This window comes from Epinephelus fuscoguttatus, linkage group LG20 (genome assembly GCF_011397635.1).
Source record: "Epinephelus fuscoguttatus linkage group LG20, E.fuscoguttatus.final_Chr_v1".
Classification (NCBI taxonomy): Eukaryota; Metazoa; Chordata; class Actinopteri; order Perciformes; family Serranidae; genus Epinephelus; species Epinephelus fuscoguttatus.
In genome coordinates this window covers 16,111,403-16,127,026 of record NC_064771.1, presented here as the reverse complement: position 1 = coordinate 16,127,026, position 15,624 = coordinate 16,111,403, and the positions used below count along the sequence as shown (strand labels likewise).

At 40.2% G+C, this 15,624-nt stretch overlaps 1 protein-coding gene across 2 annotated transcripts; it reads right to left on the bottom strand.

Annotated features, from left to right (window-relative positions):
- Positions 1–229: 229 nt before the first annotated feature.
- Positions 230–3,714, bottom strand: csf3a (colony stimulating factor 3 (granulocyte) a). 2 transcript variants are annotated; one of them, XM_049562831.1, is made up of 5 exons: positions 3,673–3,714; positions 3,026–3,198; positions 1,303–1,410; positions 1,076–1,216; positions 230–990 (listed from the first exon to the last, which is right to left on the bottom strand). In XM_049562831.1, the coding sequence occupies exons 1-5, from the start codon at positions 3,686–3,688 to the stop codon at positions 799–801; spliced, it is 630 nt and encodes a 209-aa protein (XP_049418788.1). In that variant the 5' UTR covers positions 3,689–3,714; the 3' UTR covers positions 230–798. The 2 variants fall into 2 exon arrangements, with proteins under 2 accessions (XP_049418788.1, XP_049418787.1); XM_049562830.1 differs by lacking the exon at positions 3,673–3,714 and adding an exon at positions 3,556–3,657.
- Positions 3,715–15,624: the final 11,910 nt, after the last annotated feature.

Sequence of the window (15,624 nt, the reverse complement as noted above, 5' to 3'; positions counted from 1 at the left end):
CAGTCATCCGCCGCTTGCAACACTTCCTCAAGGAAATCTCTCTGGCGGTGTGGCAGAATTAACGACACTAACACTTCTATTTCACTTTTAGTTGTACTTCTCCATTACAGTATTAGCTTCACTGGAATTTTAGATGTAATTTCTATTAATGAGAGCATGCGTCAGTGTGACCCACTGCTGGTGCTCGATGTGTCATTATGCACAGTCATCGGCAAAAAGAAACGATTCCTTTTTCAGGAAAATGTTTTTTATTTTTATTGAAAAATCAAATGCAAACATACAGTACAGTGGGGTTTTTTTTAAGATTCATACAAAAATAATTAGGTTCATTTAAACATTTTACAGAATGTACAGTTAGTCCTTAATGTGCCCCCAGTCCCCTAAAATGAGTGTTAACGGTTCAAAAATATCTCTGCTGACAGTGAGGAGATATTGAAAAGTAAGGCTCTGAACATTCTCTTTTGCTATACATTATTTTTCAATACACAGCTAAGTGACAAGGCAAGTATAAGCATAGTGTTTGAACAACTGACAATATAAAGTATGTATTTTTGTCTGAGACAGGAGGGTTATTTCATTTTCTGTTAAAGCTGTAATAAAGGGGATCAAAGAGGACTGAGGGATATGAAGCTTTGTTAGCAAAAATAAACCCCCTTAATAAATAATACATATTCCATAAATAAATATAAATAGAAATACATATAAATAAATATAAGATAAATAAATAAATACCATAATAAAAACAGCAGACTAAGATTTGTTTGGGACATTAACCTAAAGCAGCATGGCACCTATAGGTCAGCTCTCTGTCTCCTCGTCATTGCTCTGGTCCAGACTCCTCAGGCAGCGGACTGTGTCCTGCCCAAAAGACTGGAGCTGCACCAGTGTCAGGTGTGTTGCCACCTGAACCTCATATTCCCCCGGTAGATGTAATGCCATGGGCGTTGGTGAGGGCTGCACCGCAGTCTCTGCTTGGGCCATTTTCAGCATCTGCAAGGCACACAAACCAACATCACGACCGTGCCCACAAGTAAAGATCATTTTGTACTGGCAGTGATTTAAAGTATTTAACTACCTTATTGATCTGAATGACGAGGTCTTTGATGTCAGCCAGCAGCTCAGTCACTTTGTCTTTGTTTGCCAGCCGAGGAGAGACAGAAATCAGTAAGGCCCGGTGCAGCTGAAGACCCTCGGACATGTGTTTCAAACCGGTCTCCTAACAGGACAGAATAAAAGCAAACTGGTCAAATCGTCTGTTTGTTTTAATTCATTCACTGAATTACTCCCCAGGTAGATGCTTACCAAAGTGAAGTTTTCTGACACAGCTCTGAGCACAGGAGCAGAGGGGATGCCAATGGTGGATGCCATTATCACCAGCTTCGAATTTTCTGGGGAATTGAGTTGTAGTGTCTGTGGTGGAGAGATAACAGAGTGGTTATTGAAAAAGACTGCAGGAAGCACACGTTACCTTGATGTGTTTATAGGCCAATTTACTTAATGGGAAAAAAAAGCAGGGATGGCAGAAGTGCTCAGATCCTTAAGTAAAAGTAGTAAAACCCCAATGTAAAAGTCATGCAGTACAGATCAACTTTAGTATTAGCTTAGATCTGATTAGAAAGCCACCACAACAATAACACAGACCGCACATTCACTGTTAACAAATGTATAACTGCATAAAAAGCCATTTCAGACATAATTAAAAGCTGAAGTAGGCTTCATCTAAATCCATAAACATCCAAAAAACACTGACACATCCTGAGTCACTCACTGAATCAGCTTCTGAGTCAGTTTAAAATACTGTGTAATGGATGGCCTTTAATATCCAGAGCCATTTTAAGTTCGGGCCTATGAGGAAAATGTACTTAAAGTATCTCATTTCATAAGATCATTACGGCCTTTGTGTGTACTGTCTGACCTATAAAGTAAGTATACATGTTTACCATGTAACAGTACACGTTTTAAGTTGCATAAAATATAAAATACTCCAGTAAAAGTATCCCAAACTTGAATTTAAGTACAGTGACTAGTGCCAGTGAGTAAAAAATAGATCTGGAAATAGATCCTCAGACTTTAGAGAGTGATGCTGGTCCATTTTAGCAGGTTTCATTACCGATTTAATGCATAATGAATACTGCAGGTCCTGTAACTACTAACTAATAATAATCCATTTCATTATTTACAACTTCTCAAGATAAGCTATATTTTATTGTCCATAAGGGGAAATTTAGCTTGGGTAAAATGTGCCACACACAGCTGCAATCAACTTAACTCAGTATGTAGCCAACAACAAAGACACAGTAATAAATCATATACAACAAAGACTAAAAATGAATTTAATAATATAAAAAATAATTTTTGATTAATTAAAATTGAATTTAATAATCAAAAAATTAAGAAAATATAGCACATGCCTTGTGAGATAAAATATATAGATTAATAAGCACTGTAAAAACAAGAAAATAAACAGTGTGGGGTGTAACTAGTTACATGTAGGCTTAATTAAATAACTAAATTAATGGAATTATAATCAGTTACAGCTGCTGAGTCACAATCACATGTAGTCTTTACTGTAAAAGGTTTATATGTAGAATAAAACATTCATTGTGCTGCTTGGCATCTTCTTGCCTTCTTTTGGCAAAGACTATTTCCAGATATTATTTAGCTTTATAGCCCAGTTTTAAACATGTTTCAGAAAAGTAATCAAATGTAATCAGTTACATTACTTAATAACCTTCATTTTTAACAGTTGAACCAGGCATTTGTCGCCTATTACACTTTAAAGTAACCTCAACACTGCCCATACATAGAGCAGTGATTACAGCACAGCCATAGACATTAATGCATGACACAGCCTGTCAGACCAGTAGCGGGGGCACAGTGCTCCTTCATCATGCACAGGCCCATTTACGAGCTCACAGACAGACCTGCACTGATTCACCGCCCGCAGCGTTAAAGCTCCGCCGAAGCCATATTAAACCAAAGCGAAGCCAGGCGAAAGCAGCTAGATATCTACCGTGTCTCTCACCTCTGTGTGAATGCAGGATTTGTGCGTGTCGTTAATGGATTGCAAGATCTTCTCTATCAAGCTGCGGCTCCTCTGCACCAGCTCCTGAAACTGCGGAGCCTCAACAAGTGCGCGCGTCTCCGGCAGAGGTGCGCTGCTGGCGAAGGTGGCCATGTAGGAGTGGAAGGCGATAACTGCGACAAGAGAAGAAAATCACAGCCGTCACTGTCGAGGCATCAAAAACAATCCTCTTTTGTACACCCAGCGCAAAGTGTGTGTGTGTGTGAGTGAGTGTGAGGACAACAGGCAGGACAAAGCCTGTCTCTCTCCTCAGCAGCTCCTCTGTGCTGCAGCACTGGGCATGTCTCCCCTCAGGCTCAATAGCTGCATGAGTTGGGAATAGTCACTGTAATGTGAAACCCATGCCAAAAGTGACTACAGCAATTAAACACAGCCAACATGACGAGTTAAAGTGATATGAAAGTAAAATAAAATACACTTTCTGCTCTAAAACAGGTCCAGATGCTGTAAAATCAACTTTGAAACAATACCAGTGAATCCACACACTACTAGTCCTATGCTTCCTCCAGAGTCTGAGCTGTGTCTGGGGGTGATCAGCAGAGGAAGAGAAAGCAGCATGTTTCAAACATTACCTCACCACTACTCACCAATCAGGATGTTCATGGCCTCTGTTGAGGAATGTCTCAAGTATTGACCTCAAGTGAACGCTATCCATGATTTATAGCACACTTAAGGTCTTATATATAGTATGGCCCTGTGGAGGGATTTCCCGTTTTTGTTCATTTTGAAGAAGTCTCACGATGACTGACAAGCTTCCACGAATTTCACATGTAAATTCACAAAGCCTTGTTTTTTTGTTTTTTTGTTTTTTTGTTTGTTTTTTAAGCCTGCCTGGATCCAAATTGCAGTAATTGATAATGATTATACATTGAATTTAAACATAATGTGGATTTTCTGTTTTACTTTGACAATTTGTGTCTTAAAATTATAATCAGCTTTATTTTTTTATAGTATTTTTCACACAAAATCCACCTTAAAATGACTCAATATAAAAGTAGTAAAAGAAATATGAAAAAAATGAAATGTTGAAGTGTTTTAATGAAATACAAAAAAGAAAACTGTGAAAGTAGTTGAGGATGACTATCTATTTGCTATTATGCAATGACATTTTCAGCAGAAACCTCCAAAGTAACACAATTCAAGAGTTTTATTCCGGGAACTGGAATTCCTTCATTAGTGTTTTTTTTATACTGATGTAACACAGCTTTTAGTTCATGTATGAGTCCGGCCAATTGCACAAAACTGTCTCCAAATCATACATAACGGAGGTCTAGAGGAAACAGGCATTTCCTCTCACATCATAAGAGGGAAATGGAAATTGAAAGTGCTTAAAAGTACAATCCTTTCTGAAATCTTGGTCTTTTGAGAGGATATTTTCCTTTAAATGACTTGTGATGTCTGTGGTCATCCTGTGTGTTTACTGGCCATCGTGACTCGTCTCCCGTGGAAGACCTGTGGCTTTCATCTTGCCATTAATAGGCTGGAAAAATGGACAAAAAAAATACTATTATGACATTCAGATGGCTTTTTAAATTGTGGTGCCTGTGGCAGCAGTTAGAGAGGTGTGAGTTTTGTCTTTTCTGAAGCGTTCTAGATCTACACAGGTGCCCACTGGTTCAGTGATTGTGGGTTCACCATAATTTATGTACAGTTACAGTATACTGGACCATGATAAGAGAAAACAACAAGGTTTGACAGATACAATAGTGCCATCTGGTGGAATTATGTGTCCCACAAAAGTGTGGTTGCACCCTGCAGAAAGTGTTTTGCCAGCATTTTATTCACAGATTTCACAAAGTGGCTAAAGTGATATTTGATATTTATTTCGAACATGTAAAAAAAGACATGAACATACAACTGTCAGTGAATAGTCACTTTGGTTTACATATTTGAAAAGGAGAGGGAGGAAGTATAAATGCATTAAATACTACCCTTTCTCCATGGGTCATGGAGTAAAATGAAACAGACAGCTTCCTTACATAGATAAGCCTAAACCTTAAACATTTCTAAATATAATATTGTTATTACCTTTTGACTTTGTCACCCAAAAATAACCAATGTATATGTGTATAATTCTAATTACCAAATATCTATCTAACAAAAACCTATCATAGTATATAACATAAATCACCAATTATCCCTGACTCACAGGTATAAACCAGTCTAAATGTGTCATATATATACTACCATTTGTCTTTGACTTACCAAAAAAATTAAATAGATATTATTGTTACTTATATAACTACATCAACATGTCCTGCTATCGTTTTATATTTAAATAAGTGAATATATGAATTATAGATAGTATGAATATACATAATTCTGCCAGTATATACATATGTGTACATCCACATACCCATGGTGTAGCCCACTTTCCAGAATAAAATGTTATAAATTTCTGCAAACCTGAGCTATGTTACATTTGTACATTTATGACGTAGTTCAGATTATTCACCAGGAGGAGGATGAGGTTGTGGACAGCATGACACCTTGGTGAGACAGCTGCCAAACAAGTGGTAACCTCTGGGGCCAACATGTAAGTGCCAAAAACTGCAGTTCTCTGAATGGCCACTTGAGGCTGGCTCCAGAAATCAGTCAATCCCCAAAGACACCAATATTAAAATACGCAACTGTACAGCAGAATTAAACATGTTTACAGCCTGGTACAAAAAAGTCTCTCAAGCTAATTTCTGTACCAGGGGGGAATTTTTATACAACTCACCTGTTTACATTTTATTAAAACTAAAAGTTGCACATAATTAAGCGCAGGCCGCTTTGAGTGACATGCTGTCTGCCAGGTATTGTCCTCGGCCTCTCAGTCAAATCCATCCCTAGCTCCTCGATGCTGCCAACCTGGCAACCAAATATGGTTACTTCTAGCTCCAAAAAAACAAGATGGCGACGGCCAAAATGCTGAACACAGTGCTTCGCAATGGGAGTCAACAAACCAATGGGTGATGTCATAGTAGCTACGTCCATTATTTTTACAGTCTATACTGCCAAGTAGCAGACAGCAACACCGCTGTTCGAAACCAACATAAGCAGGTGTTCTGTAATGACAGTTTAGGACATTTCCAGCTGTGTTTGTAGCGACCCAAACCAGGTATTTTAAGCCACAACATGATGCTTTCCTAACCTCAACCAAGTTGTGTCTAAACCTAACCACACCACAGTGCTGCCACAACATGAAATTGTAACATATCCATGGTTTGCAGAAGCCTACAATGCCAACATTTATTCTGGCGATTGTGATGGTATTAACATCAGCAACTGCAGTAAAGATTTTAAAAACTGAAAACAAAAAAACAACAACAACAACAAAAACATGTCGGTCCTTGCTTTAAAGGATTAGCTCAACATAATCAGAAAAACTATTTTTAAATTCTTACGAGAGTTAAATGAGAAAATCAGTGTCACTCATGTCTCTGTGCTAAATATGAAGCTGCCACCAGACGATAGTTAGCTTCGCTTAGCATAAGGACGGGTAACCGGGAGAAATAGCCATGGATATATGTAAAGCGAACTGGATACAGCGTTGCAGGCAGGGCACCATTAATTCCTATGAAAGCTGTTCAGTGGCACATGAAGCCTAAAAAGCTCTTTTTATGGTGTATGAAAATATCCAGATCTTGGACATTGTGTGGCCCTCAGAGCAAGTGCACTAGAGATTTTCAGTGGCTAAAGAGCTACTTCCAATTCAGCGCTCTGCTAACTTGAATTACGGTATAATGATTGAATCGTGCAGCCCCTATAGACTTTTGAAATGTTATCAGACTGAATACATTCAATCCTGATAGTGAAACGTAGCATTTCGCAGGGGCTGTGATGCTCAAAAGAACGTAGCCACTCATTTACAGACGTCTCTTTTACAATGTAAGTCTATGGGGAAAAGTCTTTTTGGCTCCATGGCATCACATGGCAGACCTAGATGTTCCAAGTCCACATTTGGCCACTGTGTCAAATTAGTTGCAAAGCCCAGTTCTGTTCCTGGGGTCCTGGAAACAGCTAGCCTGGCTCTGTCCAAAGGTTAAAAAGTTGGCCTACCGTAACCTCTATAAAGCTCACAAATTACCACATTATATTTTGTTTGTTTAATCCATACAGAAACTGATAGGTGTGAGGTTTCCAGGCAAAACACATAGACTCCGGCAAGTCCCTGCCGCCGGCCAAATTTGACAACATAAACATTCTAAATGGGTCCTTTTTAATTTCCTGTTGGAGGGATTTGCAGTGTATGTGAATGACCTTAGCTGACATGGAGCCAAGCTGTTGCCTAGCAATGCGATTGCAGTCAAACGATCAATACCTGTAGGCTACCTGGCCCCACTGTAAAACCATAACATACCAGTTTGACAACCCAGTTTTTGTATGAATTAAATAAACCCCATAAGACATGTTAATTGCTGGGCTACAGGTGATGGTCAGCTCACATCTTTTACATTTAGACAGACCCAGGCTAGCTGTTTCCCCTGTTTCCAGTCTTATATGCTAAGCTAAGCTAACCGGCTGCTGGATACAGCTACATATACTCCAAACTGTCAAAGCATATATTATTTTACCACCACAAGTTACACATTAAATCCTCATTTCAAAACTGCAAAATCCAGACATGGGCTATACCATTGTGGTGAGAGTTATGTAATCACCTCATAGGTCAATCCTGTGCCTCTATTGTTCCAGATCAGTTTGCTTCATGCTCTGACACGAGGCCCCTTGATCAGTCAGTGTAGCTATGTTACATCTGGCCATGCTTGATAGGCTGTGAAGTGAAGCCGTCAAAATCTGATCCCTGAAATCCACACTGGCCTGATCTCCAATCAATCCTGCACATGAAAGGAGGGTATTATTCACTGCTGAGGCCTCGCTCTATGGCCCCGTCAATGACCCAGTTAGAGGCACTATTTGGTTGAAGCGGGGAGAGGGTGCACATGCAAGTCCTGCCTTTTTAACCCTTAAATGCACTCTAATGCTTTGTTTCATCTAGTGTTACCTTTGTGTCCTCTTGTTACAACTTTATCATTACACCAAGTGAATTTACATTAGAGTTAGTATGTTGTGTTTGCAGACCATGGAAGCCTTGTTGTGTTCGTAGGAATTTAAAATAAGGTTCTGCCGGGATGAACAATGCTCGAGTCTTTAACAGGAATTTTGAGGATGTTCCCAGAGATTAGTCTGAAGACCTGTGTTGTGAAACAGCAGGCGAGGAGATCATCCAGTGGTGCAGGAATGACTCCTAAAGCCTGGAAGTGAGAGCATTTAACCACTCCCAGTTCCCTCCTCTCCAAGTCAGTGAGTTTCCTGAATGGGTTTTTGGTTAGACGCCTGACATAAGGTCTGTGGTTAACACAAACACAACGCACGACATAATACATGTCAGTAAATACCCCAAATGTAAGTCCTAAACTTTTATATGTCTTAAAAAAGGTGGTTGCTAACAGTTGCTAAATGAGACGATAGAACATCACACTGACCACAGCTTTACAGCCTCGGTCTGGTGGTGGTGTTGATGTCATGTGACTGTGGTGTAGTTTGTTTATAGCCTAAGCTTTTTACTTCTGGCAATTGTATTAACCTTTCAAAAATCAAATAAGTAGTGTTCATTTGTGAAGGTTATCTTGCTGAACAAAATATGTAAGTATTAGAAACTTTGGTTTGCCACAGAGCTTATTTTCTGCAATAATCCAAATTCCAGTGGAGAGGCTTTTTATCAAGGGGACTAACTTCTGTGTTGGCCTACAATTAAACGTCATCCCTGCAACACCCAAAAAATGTGTTTATCATTCAGCCCTAACCTTTTAAATATCTACCTATAACTTTTTCATGTTCGATTCCTTAGGAAACCTTAAACAACCTGGGTTTAGAGAGCTCAAACATGGCCCCTACTCAGTAGACTATATAACACTGTGAAGGGCACAAGGGTTAATTTTGGGACCACTTCTAATTTTTACAAAAGGTTTCCTTATCAAATGTTTTCTGCTTTTGAAAGATAAATATTGTCCATCTGCAACAATTCTAAGAAGTTGGACGCCAACCGCACGGGTAACTAGTTAGCATGCTGGAGTCACGTTCGTTCTCGGAATCAACCAGACAAATCAAATCTGTCATTCTGTCTGGACGGTACGGTGGAGCAGTGGTTAGCATTGTCACCTGACAACAAAGGGGTTAGTGGTTCGAATCCCAGAGTGAGGGAGCGCTTCTGTGTCGAGTTTCCATGTTCCCCCTGTGTCAGTGTGGGTTTTCCCCTGGGTGCTCCAGTACCTCCTCCCACAGTTCAAAGACTTGCAGGTTAATTGGTGACTAAATTGTCTGTAGGTGTGAATGTGAGTGTGAATGGTTGTCTGTCTCTATGTGTCAGCCCTGTGATAGTCTGGTGACCTGTCCAGTGTGTACTCTGCCTCTTGCCCAATGTCAGCTGGGATAAGCTCCAGCCCCCCTGACCCCTAACAGGATAAGCGGTTACGGAAAATGAATGAATGCAATGATTCTAGCAGATAACAAATACCTCCTAACATTTTTAGTACTAAAAGCATTTGGCCTGAAGGAACTGTTATTATTACAGTTTAATAATAGTAATTATGCAGAGTATCAGTCCTGTGAGCAGCAACACTTGCCCTCTGGTGCTGAGAGACCATACTGTATGTGTTCCCACTTGACAAACACTGAATGCTATGGATTTTTTCCCACTCAATTATATATCAGAAACTGCTTGTTAATGTTATCTTCCCTTTTTTGCAAAACCAGTAAACCAGAAACAGTTTTTAAACATTAGTATCAGTATCAGCACAGAATTTCAAAATTGGTGCATCCCGAGTTCAATTAGAAAGTTAATTTGTACATTTTATTTTACAATATCATATATTATTTTACTGTTTATTCTTCTGATCAAGTAATTTGTAAGTCTTTTCTTTATTGATTTTTGAGTCATATGATTATGATAACACATGCACAACATGTTACTGAGAGTACAATGCTGAGACATTGCAAAATGCTGTTTACGTGGAATGACCGGCCCATTCGGAAGGATGTGTTGACCAAAGCATGCCGTTACTCTGGTCTTCCTGAGAGCAAGGAAGTTCCTCAGAGCAGGAGTGGCTGTTGCTCAGGAAATTACTTTGCAACAAACACGACGATGACATGACTTGAAAATTCCATAAAAATTCGGACTCAGATACAAGACACCTTCATCAGCTGAATTTCTCATGTCAGTACATGTCTCATGTGTAATCTTTACGGCAATTTATGCAGGTTGAGACATTTAATGGGAACTCATTCTTTATGTTCCTGGACTGCTTTTACAGACTTCACAAAAGACGATCAATCCCTGAGGGCATACGCAGACCGAGAATCTTGACCTACATTTAATTTATGTCATGCCAGTTGGTAGGTCACGTCTCTAGATTTAGATTTATTGTCCATAGGGCATTGCTGAGCATACATATCCACGTACTGTGCAACACTTATACACACATACATCTTTGCAATCTTCATTTAACCTGTCAGCACTACATTTCAGCCATTTCACCTCCTGTGCTTTAGCTGTGCAAAGTATGATAGTAAACATTCATTAATACAGTGCAATTGTAACTGTGTAATAGCTGCATAAGTAACCACTTGTACATTAGCGTATGGCATTTTAACATGACATTTTGACATATTGTAGTATAATACATACTGTAATGCCCATATATGTGGATTGATCCTGCACCCCTGCTCATTCTTTGCACTCAGTGAAAATGCTGTTAGGTGGATTAGTGTGTTCAACCAAGGCTGCCTTATAGATGGGCCCTATGCCAATGCTAGTTTAATACCTTGAATATCTCAGTTGCTATAATGCTGACATGGTCCATATTCTTTAACAAATGTGAGATGAATCAAATGTTGACAAACTGACTTAAAAGGATACTTCTGATTTCGCTGATTTCTTACCAGCTTTGTATCATAAAAATGTATCGCAAAACACTTCTGTTTCCTGCCATGACAATGTGTTTTACTGTGTGCTTTGGCTGATGTACATTTCTTACATGTACAAAAGCATGTTTAATTGTAATGGTAAAACATTAAGATAAAGGCTAATTTCCCTCAACACTTACACACAATCCACAACAGGGGGAGCTGTGTTGCACAATATGAAGTTAGGACCTTAAAACAGTGTTCCACCCTCCCTGGAGGACATAAAAATCAAAGGAGACCATCACAGAATATTGACAAGGATGTCCTTGTTACTCTCCTCAGATGCAGCATCTTTGGTATCATTTAATTTGTTGGCTGAAAAGGAAATCAGGTTCCCACACAGGCCCTCAATGGGAGACCCCATCTGATCTCGAAGCCTGGAAACATTTTCACGTGCAACCCAACCCCAAACAGGGCCGCGCTCTGTGGGATTGGATGCGTCACCTTATCCCCCACTTTGTGTCCCATTACCCAGCAGTTGTAATGCTCACACCAGTGTAACGTGTCTAAGGTAGCAGGCGGGGCAAGCTGAGCTGCCCTGAAATTTAAATTAACCTCAGTGGCATTTATGTGTGCTGGGGAACAGGGGTGTTACATTACCGGTACCCTCACTCCCACCATGCACACACACCTGTCGTACATACAGGTGAACAAAAGAATGTGTGCACTCAGGTACATTAGCCGAACGAAATGCAGAGTCGCACATGTCTGTTGCTAGTTTCATGTTTATCTCCTCTTGTGGTGAGGCTCCCTTAACAGTGGCTGGTTTCAAAGCCACCGTGAGAGTCTGTTATCAGAGGAGAGAGGAAAGGAGGGAGCTGTGTGTGTGTGCGTGTGTGTCTGTGTGTGTGTGTGTGTGTGTGTGTGGCAGGAAATGTCAGAGAGAAAGGCTTACCATCTATTTTTCAGTACTGTTGAACCTCCTGCTCGTCATGGGAGGCTGTACCTGGGCTTCCTTAAGATTAACTCTGTCAAGATCAATATCATTGTTTTTTGTAAAACAAACTCAGCGTGTTAATAGAAACTATAGAGTATAGGTGCTGCTGAGTATGTAGGGATGACAAAAAAAGTAAGACAGAAAGAACATGTCTAGCACAAACAACCTCTTCCGAAATTGTAGTTTTAGTACAAAGAAAACAGAAGAGATAAATCAATAAGTGATTTACTGACAGATAAACGTTTCCTTTCTTAGATTTTTCTTTCTTTTATTTTTGAAGGTATACTATGCAGGATTTTTCTTAAAAAAACAAAACATCTCTCTCAGTCATCAGTAGAAGTGTGTGATAGTGTATTTATCTACAGAGACTCTGCCCTTTGCCTGTATTTTCTTCTTGTTTTGTATGTTCAAGATACTCCTGGGCACAGTGCACAGCTGAAGCTGAGACTTATAAAAAGGTAGAGACCAGCTGCCAGACTGTGAGCAACCAATACCAATACCCCCTTTCCACTAAAATTAGTGCATGTGTGCAGGTGTTTTTAAACACAGGTGAACTAAAAATAGACTACAGACTCTTTTCCCATTGCCAGTAGACCGGCTCTGCAGCAGACGTGCATGCTTTTCTGTTTGTTTTTTACCGGTGTGTCACTTTTGACGTCACGGACAGTCCGGAAAACAGGTTAGTAAAAACTAACTAACTAACAGTAGCAGCATGGAGGCCAGTCAAAATATACAGTGGTTACTTCTTCTTTATGTCTGTTACTTAGCCAGTCTCTGGTTCAAACTCTGCTTGGGCGAAGACTGATGGTGTTTTGTGGTCATTGCATAAAGGGGCTAAAAGCAGCTCGTTGACCCAGATGTTGTATTTCCATCACTGCCGATCGGGGTTGATATTTGACCCACATGTGATTGCCAAGTGTAACCTTACATTACATACAAAAGCCAGATGTTAGCAGGTGCTAGTGTGTTTTTTTGTGAAGTGTGAAAATGGATTAGAAGCAATGCAAATATAGCGATGTGTAACACCAAGTGGACCAAGCTTGTTCCAAAATGAGAGTGAATCTGGGGTTGGCCTTCAATTTTGTTGGCAGTTAAGTTTGCAAACAGTGACTGATAATTCCTGCATAGTATACCTTTAAAGAACTGGTTTTATGTTTCAGATATTTTTGAGAAGGCTGATGCCACTCTGTCTGTACACTAAACAAGAAGCCATAGCAAGCAATGTTTTCGGTATTTTTTTTCCTACTACATGAAGGCATGACCAGCCCTACCATCCCCTCTCTGGTCCTACTAGGCTTACCTTGATGTTCTTATCCTAACCCTACCTAATTTCACACCTGATGTGTAAACCTAACCAACCAGTGAGGGCTACGAGTCAACGTAACCTCATATGTATGGTATCCTACGAAATAGCGCCCCACGAATAACGTTAGCACTTAGCTTGAAGTTATATAGTTCACATAAAGTTACAAAGGTTTAGGTTTAGGCAAGTTAGGTCTATGAAAAGAAACATGTTTTGGCGTCGTCAGATTTAGGTGAAGTTACTGTGGTTAGGTTTAGGAAAAGTAACATGGTGACAACGCACATTCAATGTATGTACCTTGAACAATGTACCCTCAAAGTGTACATGGTTCCAAACAACGGTCTTCTGGAGAAAGTCCTGGAGGAATGTCCCATGTTTTGTGAACTATCCACTGCCCCAACCTGCCTCCTTCTTTACTCCCATCAGTGCATTGGTCACATGATCCAATGGGTTATGCACAAACTACTGGCTCATGATTTCATGGAATATGTACAAATTTGGTGTATTACTTTTTGTAGGAAAACGTATTAACAGTGCAAGAGAACCTGACCAGATGCTAGCAAATCTGACGAGGAGTAGGGCAGGCCATGTCTACACTATTGTTGGAAAAAAAATTTGGCCAGCTGGTTAGCTTAGCTTAGCATAAAGACTGGAAAGTGGAATCAAAAGGTATCAAAATCCACCTGCCAGCACGTCTACAGCTCACTAACTCACATGTCTTTATGCTAAGCTAAGCCAACTGCCTGTAGGCTGTAACTGCATGCTGTATAGTGGAATTTATCATTTCATCTAGCTCTCTGCAAGAAAGTTAATAAGCATATTTTCCAATAATTCCTTTAAAGACAAAGTGCTGCCTTTGGGACTGAAGGGAATCTTAGGATGAGGTGGAACTGACTTTCGCTGCCACTGTGAGCGTTCTTAACCCTCACCAAGCAGCCCAAGGGCATTTGGAAAGTGCTTTATCCAAGCAAGGGTAGGCCAGGCAGCAGAGAGGGGGGCAGCTGATCCCCTTAGGCATTCTCTCTTAATTTCTCCTCAAGAACTGGGTCACACAAGAAGATGGTTGCATTCCCAGACTTTCTGCTCAAGTGTTTTTTATGGCCATCATAAATCATTTACTGGTCCTGCTCTGCTCAGGAGGCATGTGTGTGTCTGACAGGGAAATCCTTGTTGACAAACCATTTCCCACATTTCAGACATCAAATTTCATTATTCAAGAATGCATTGGGCTTTTCTTACCTTGTTCTGTGGAGCAGACAGGAGCATATCTCAGAAAACAGTCTGATGTGGACTCAGTTACGTCTCAGCTAAAATGCATTTCCCTTTTTGTGGTCTCAGTTTTGTATTGATGATTTCATCGGAAGAGATGCAAAAGCATCTGTCTGGTGAAATAGGAGATTCACATCCCTGGAAGCTCTTTCAAATGGACCATCAGGTCATGGCCCCATAAATGTTATTTGAAAAACCCACGGGAGTGACTGCATCAGACGATATGGCTCCCAGAGGCACCCTGGGTGCTTATTAAAGGCATGAGAGAGAATGATAAACAACACAGAAGCTGAGGCTCTGTCTATACAAACAGTTAGGATTATGAAGGATGCTTCTGTGTTGCCTTAATTACCCTGGGTGAAGGGGTAAGAGTGCTTGCTTAAGGGCTTTTTCTAAGAGAATATGAAAAACGTGTCCCTGTTTCGACTATAAGGCCCTCCCCTCTGTCTTTCTTTGTCATGACAGCTGAACTGCAGTAACCTCTAATTCTCTGCTTCTCTCATCAAGCTTTTCTGACAATTACATGATATTACATTACAGAGCTATTGGCTTGTGACTAAAGATTAGCATATTATGCTGAGGAGTAATTCCAGAGCTGCAGTGTATTTCTGGTATCAGCTAACAGGACTCAAATCTTCCATCACCCCTGGGTGACGGGTGATGAGTTTTGTTTGTTCCGTCCTCCCGGACCTACAACATCCTACGTCCCTGCATTTGATAAATGGACTTTAACTTTGGATGGGCTCACTTGGACTCTTTAAGTGCAGTGTAGAGCACTGCTGTGTTGTAGAGATAATTTAGGGGTCCCACTGGTTATGGGGGTGAGCTAGCAGGGGTGTCCTGTCAAATTCTCTTAACATACAAAGGCAGCTCTGAAATATGTGGTTCTCATCAGTATGGAGCTCTAGTACAGTGCGAATTACCCAAAACATCACAGAATAAATAATGAGTCCTTCATCACACAGCGATCTGATTCATCAGCATAGTGAGCTGAATATGCATTTGCATGTATTCTGTATGTATTTTTTCATTTTTTGTGAGACAGTTGACTGAGTTCAGTAAAACAAACCCCCCAAACAA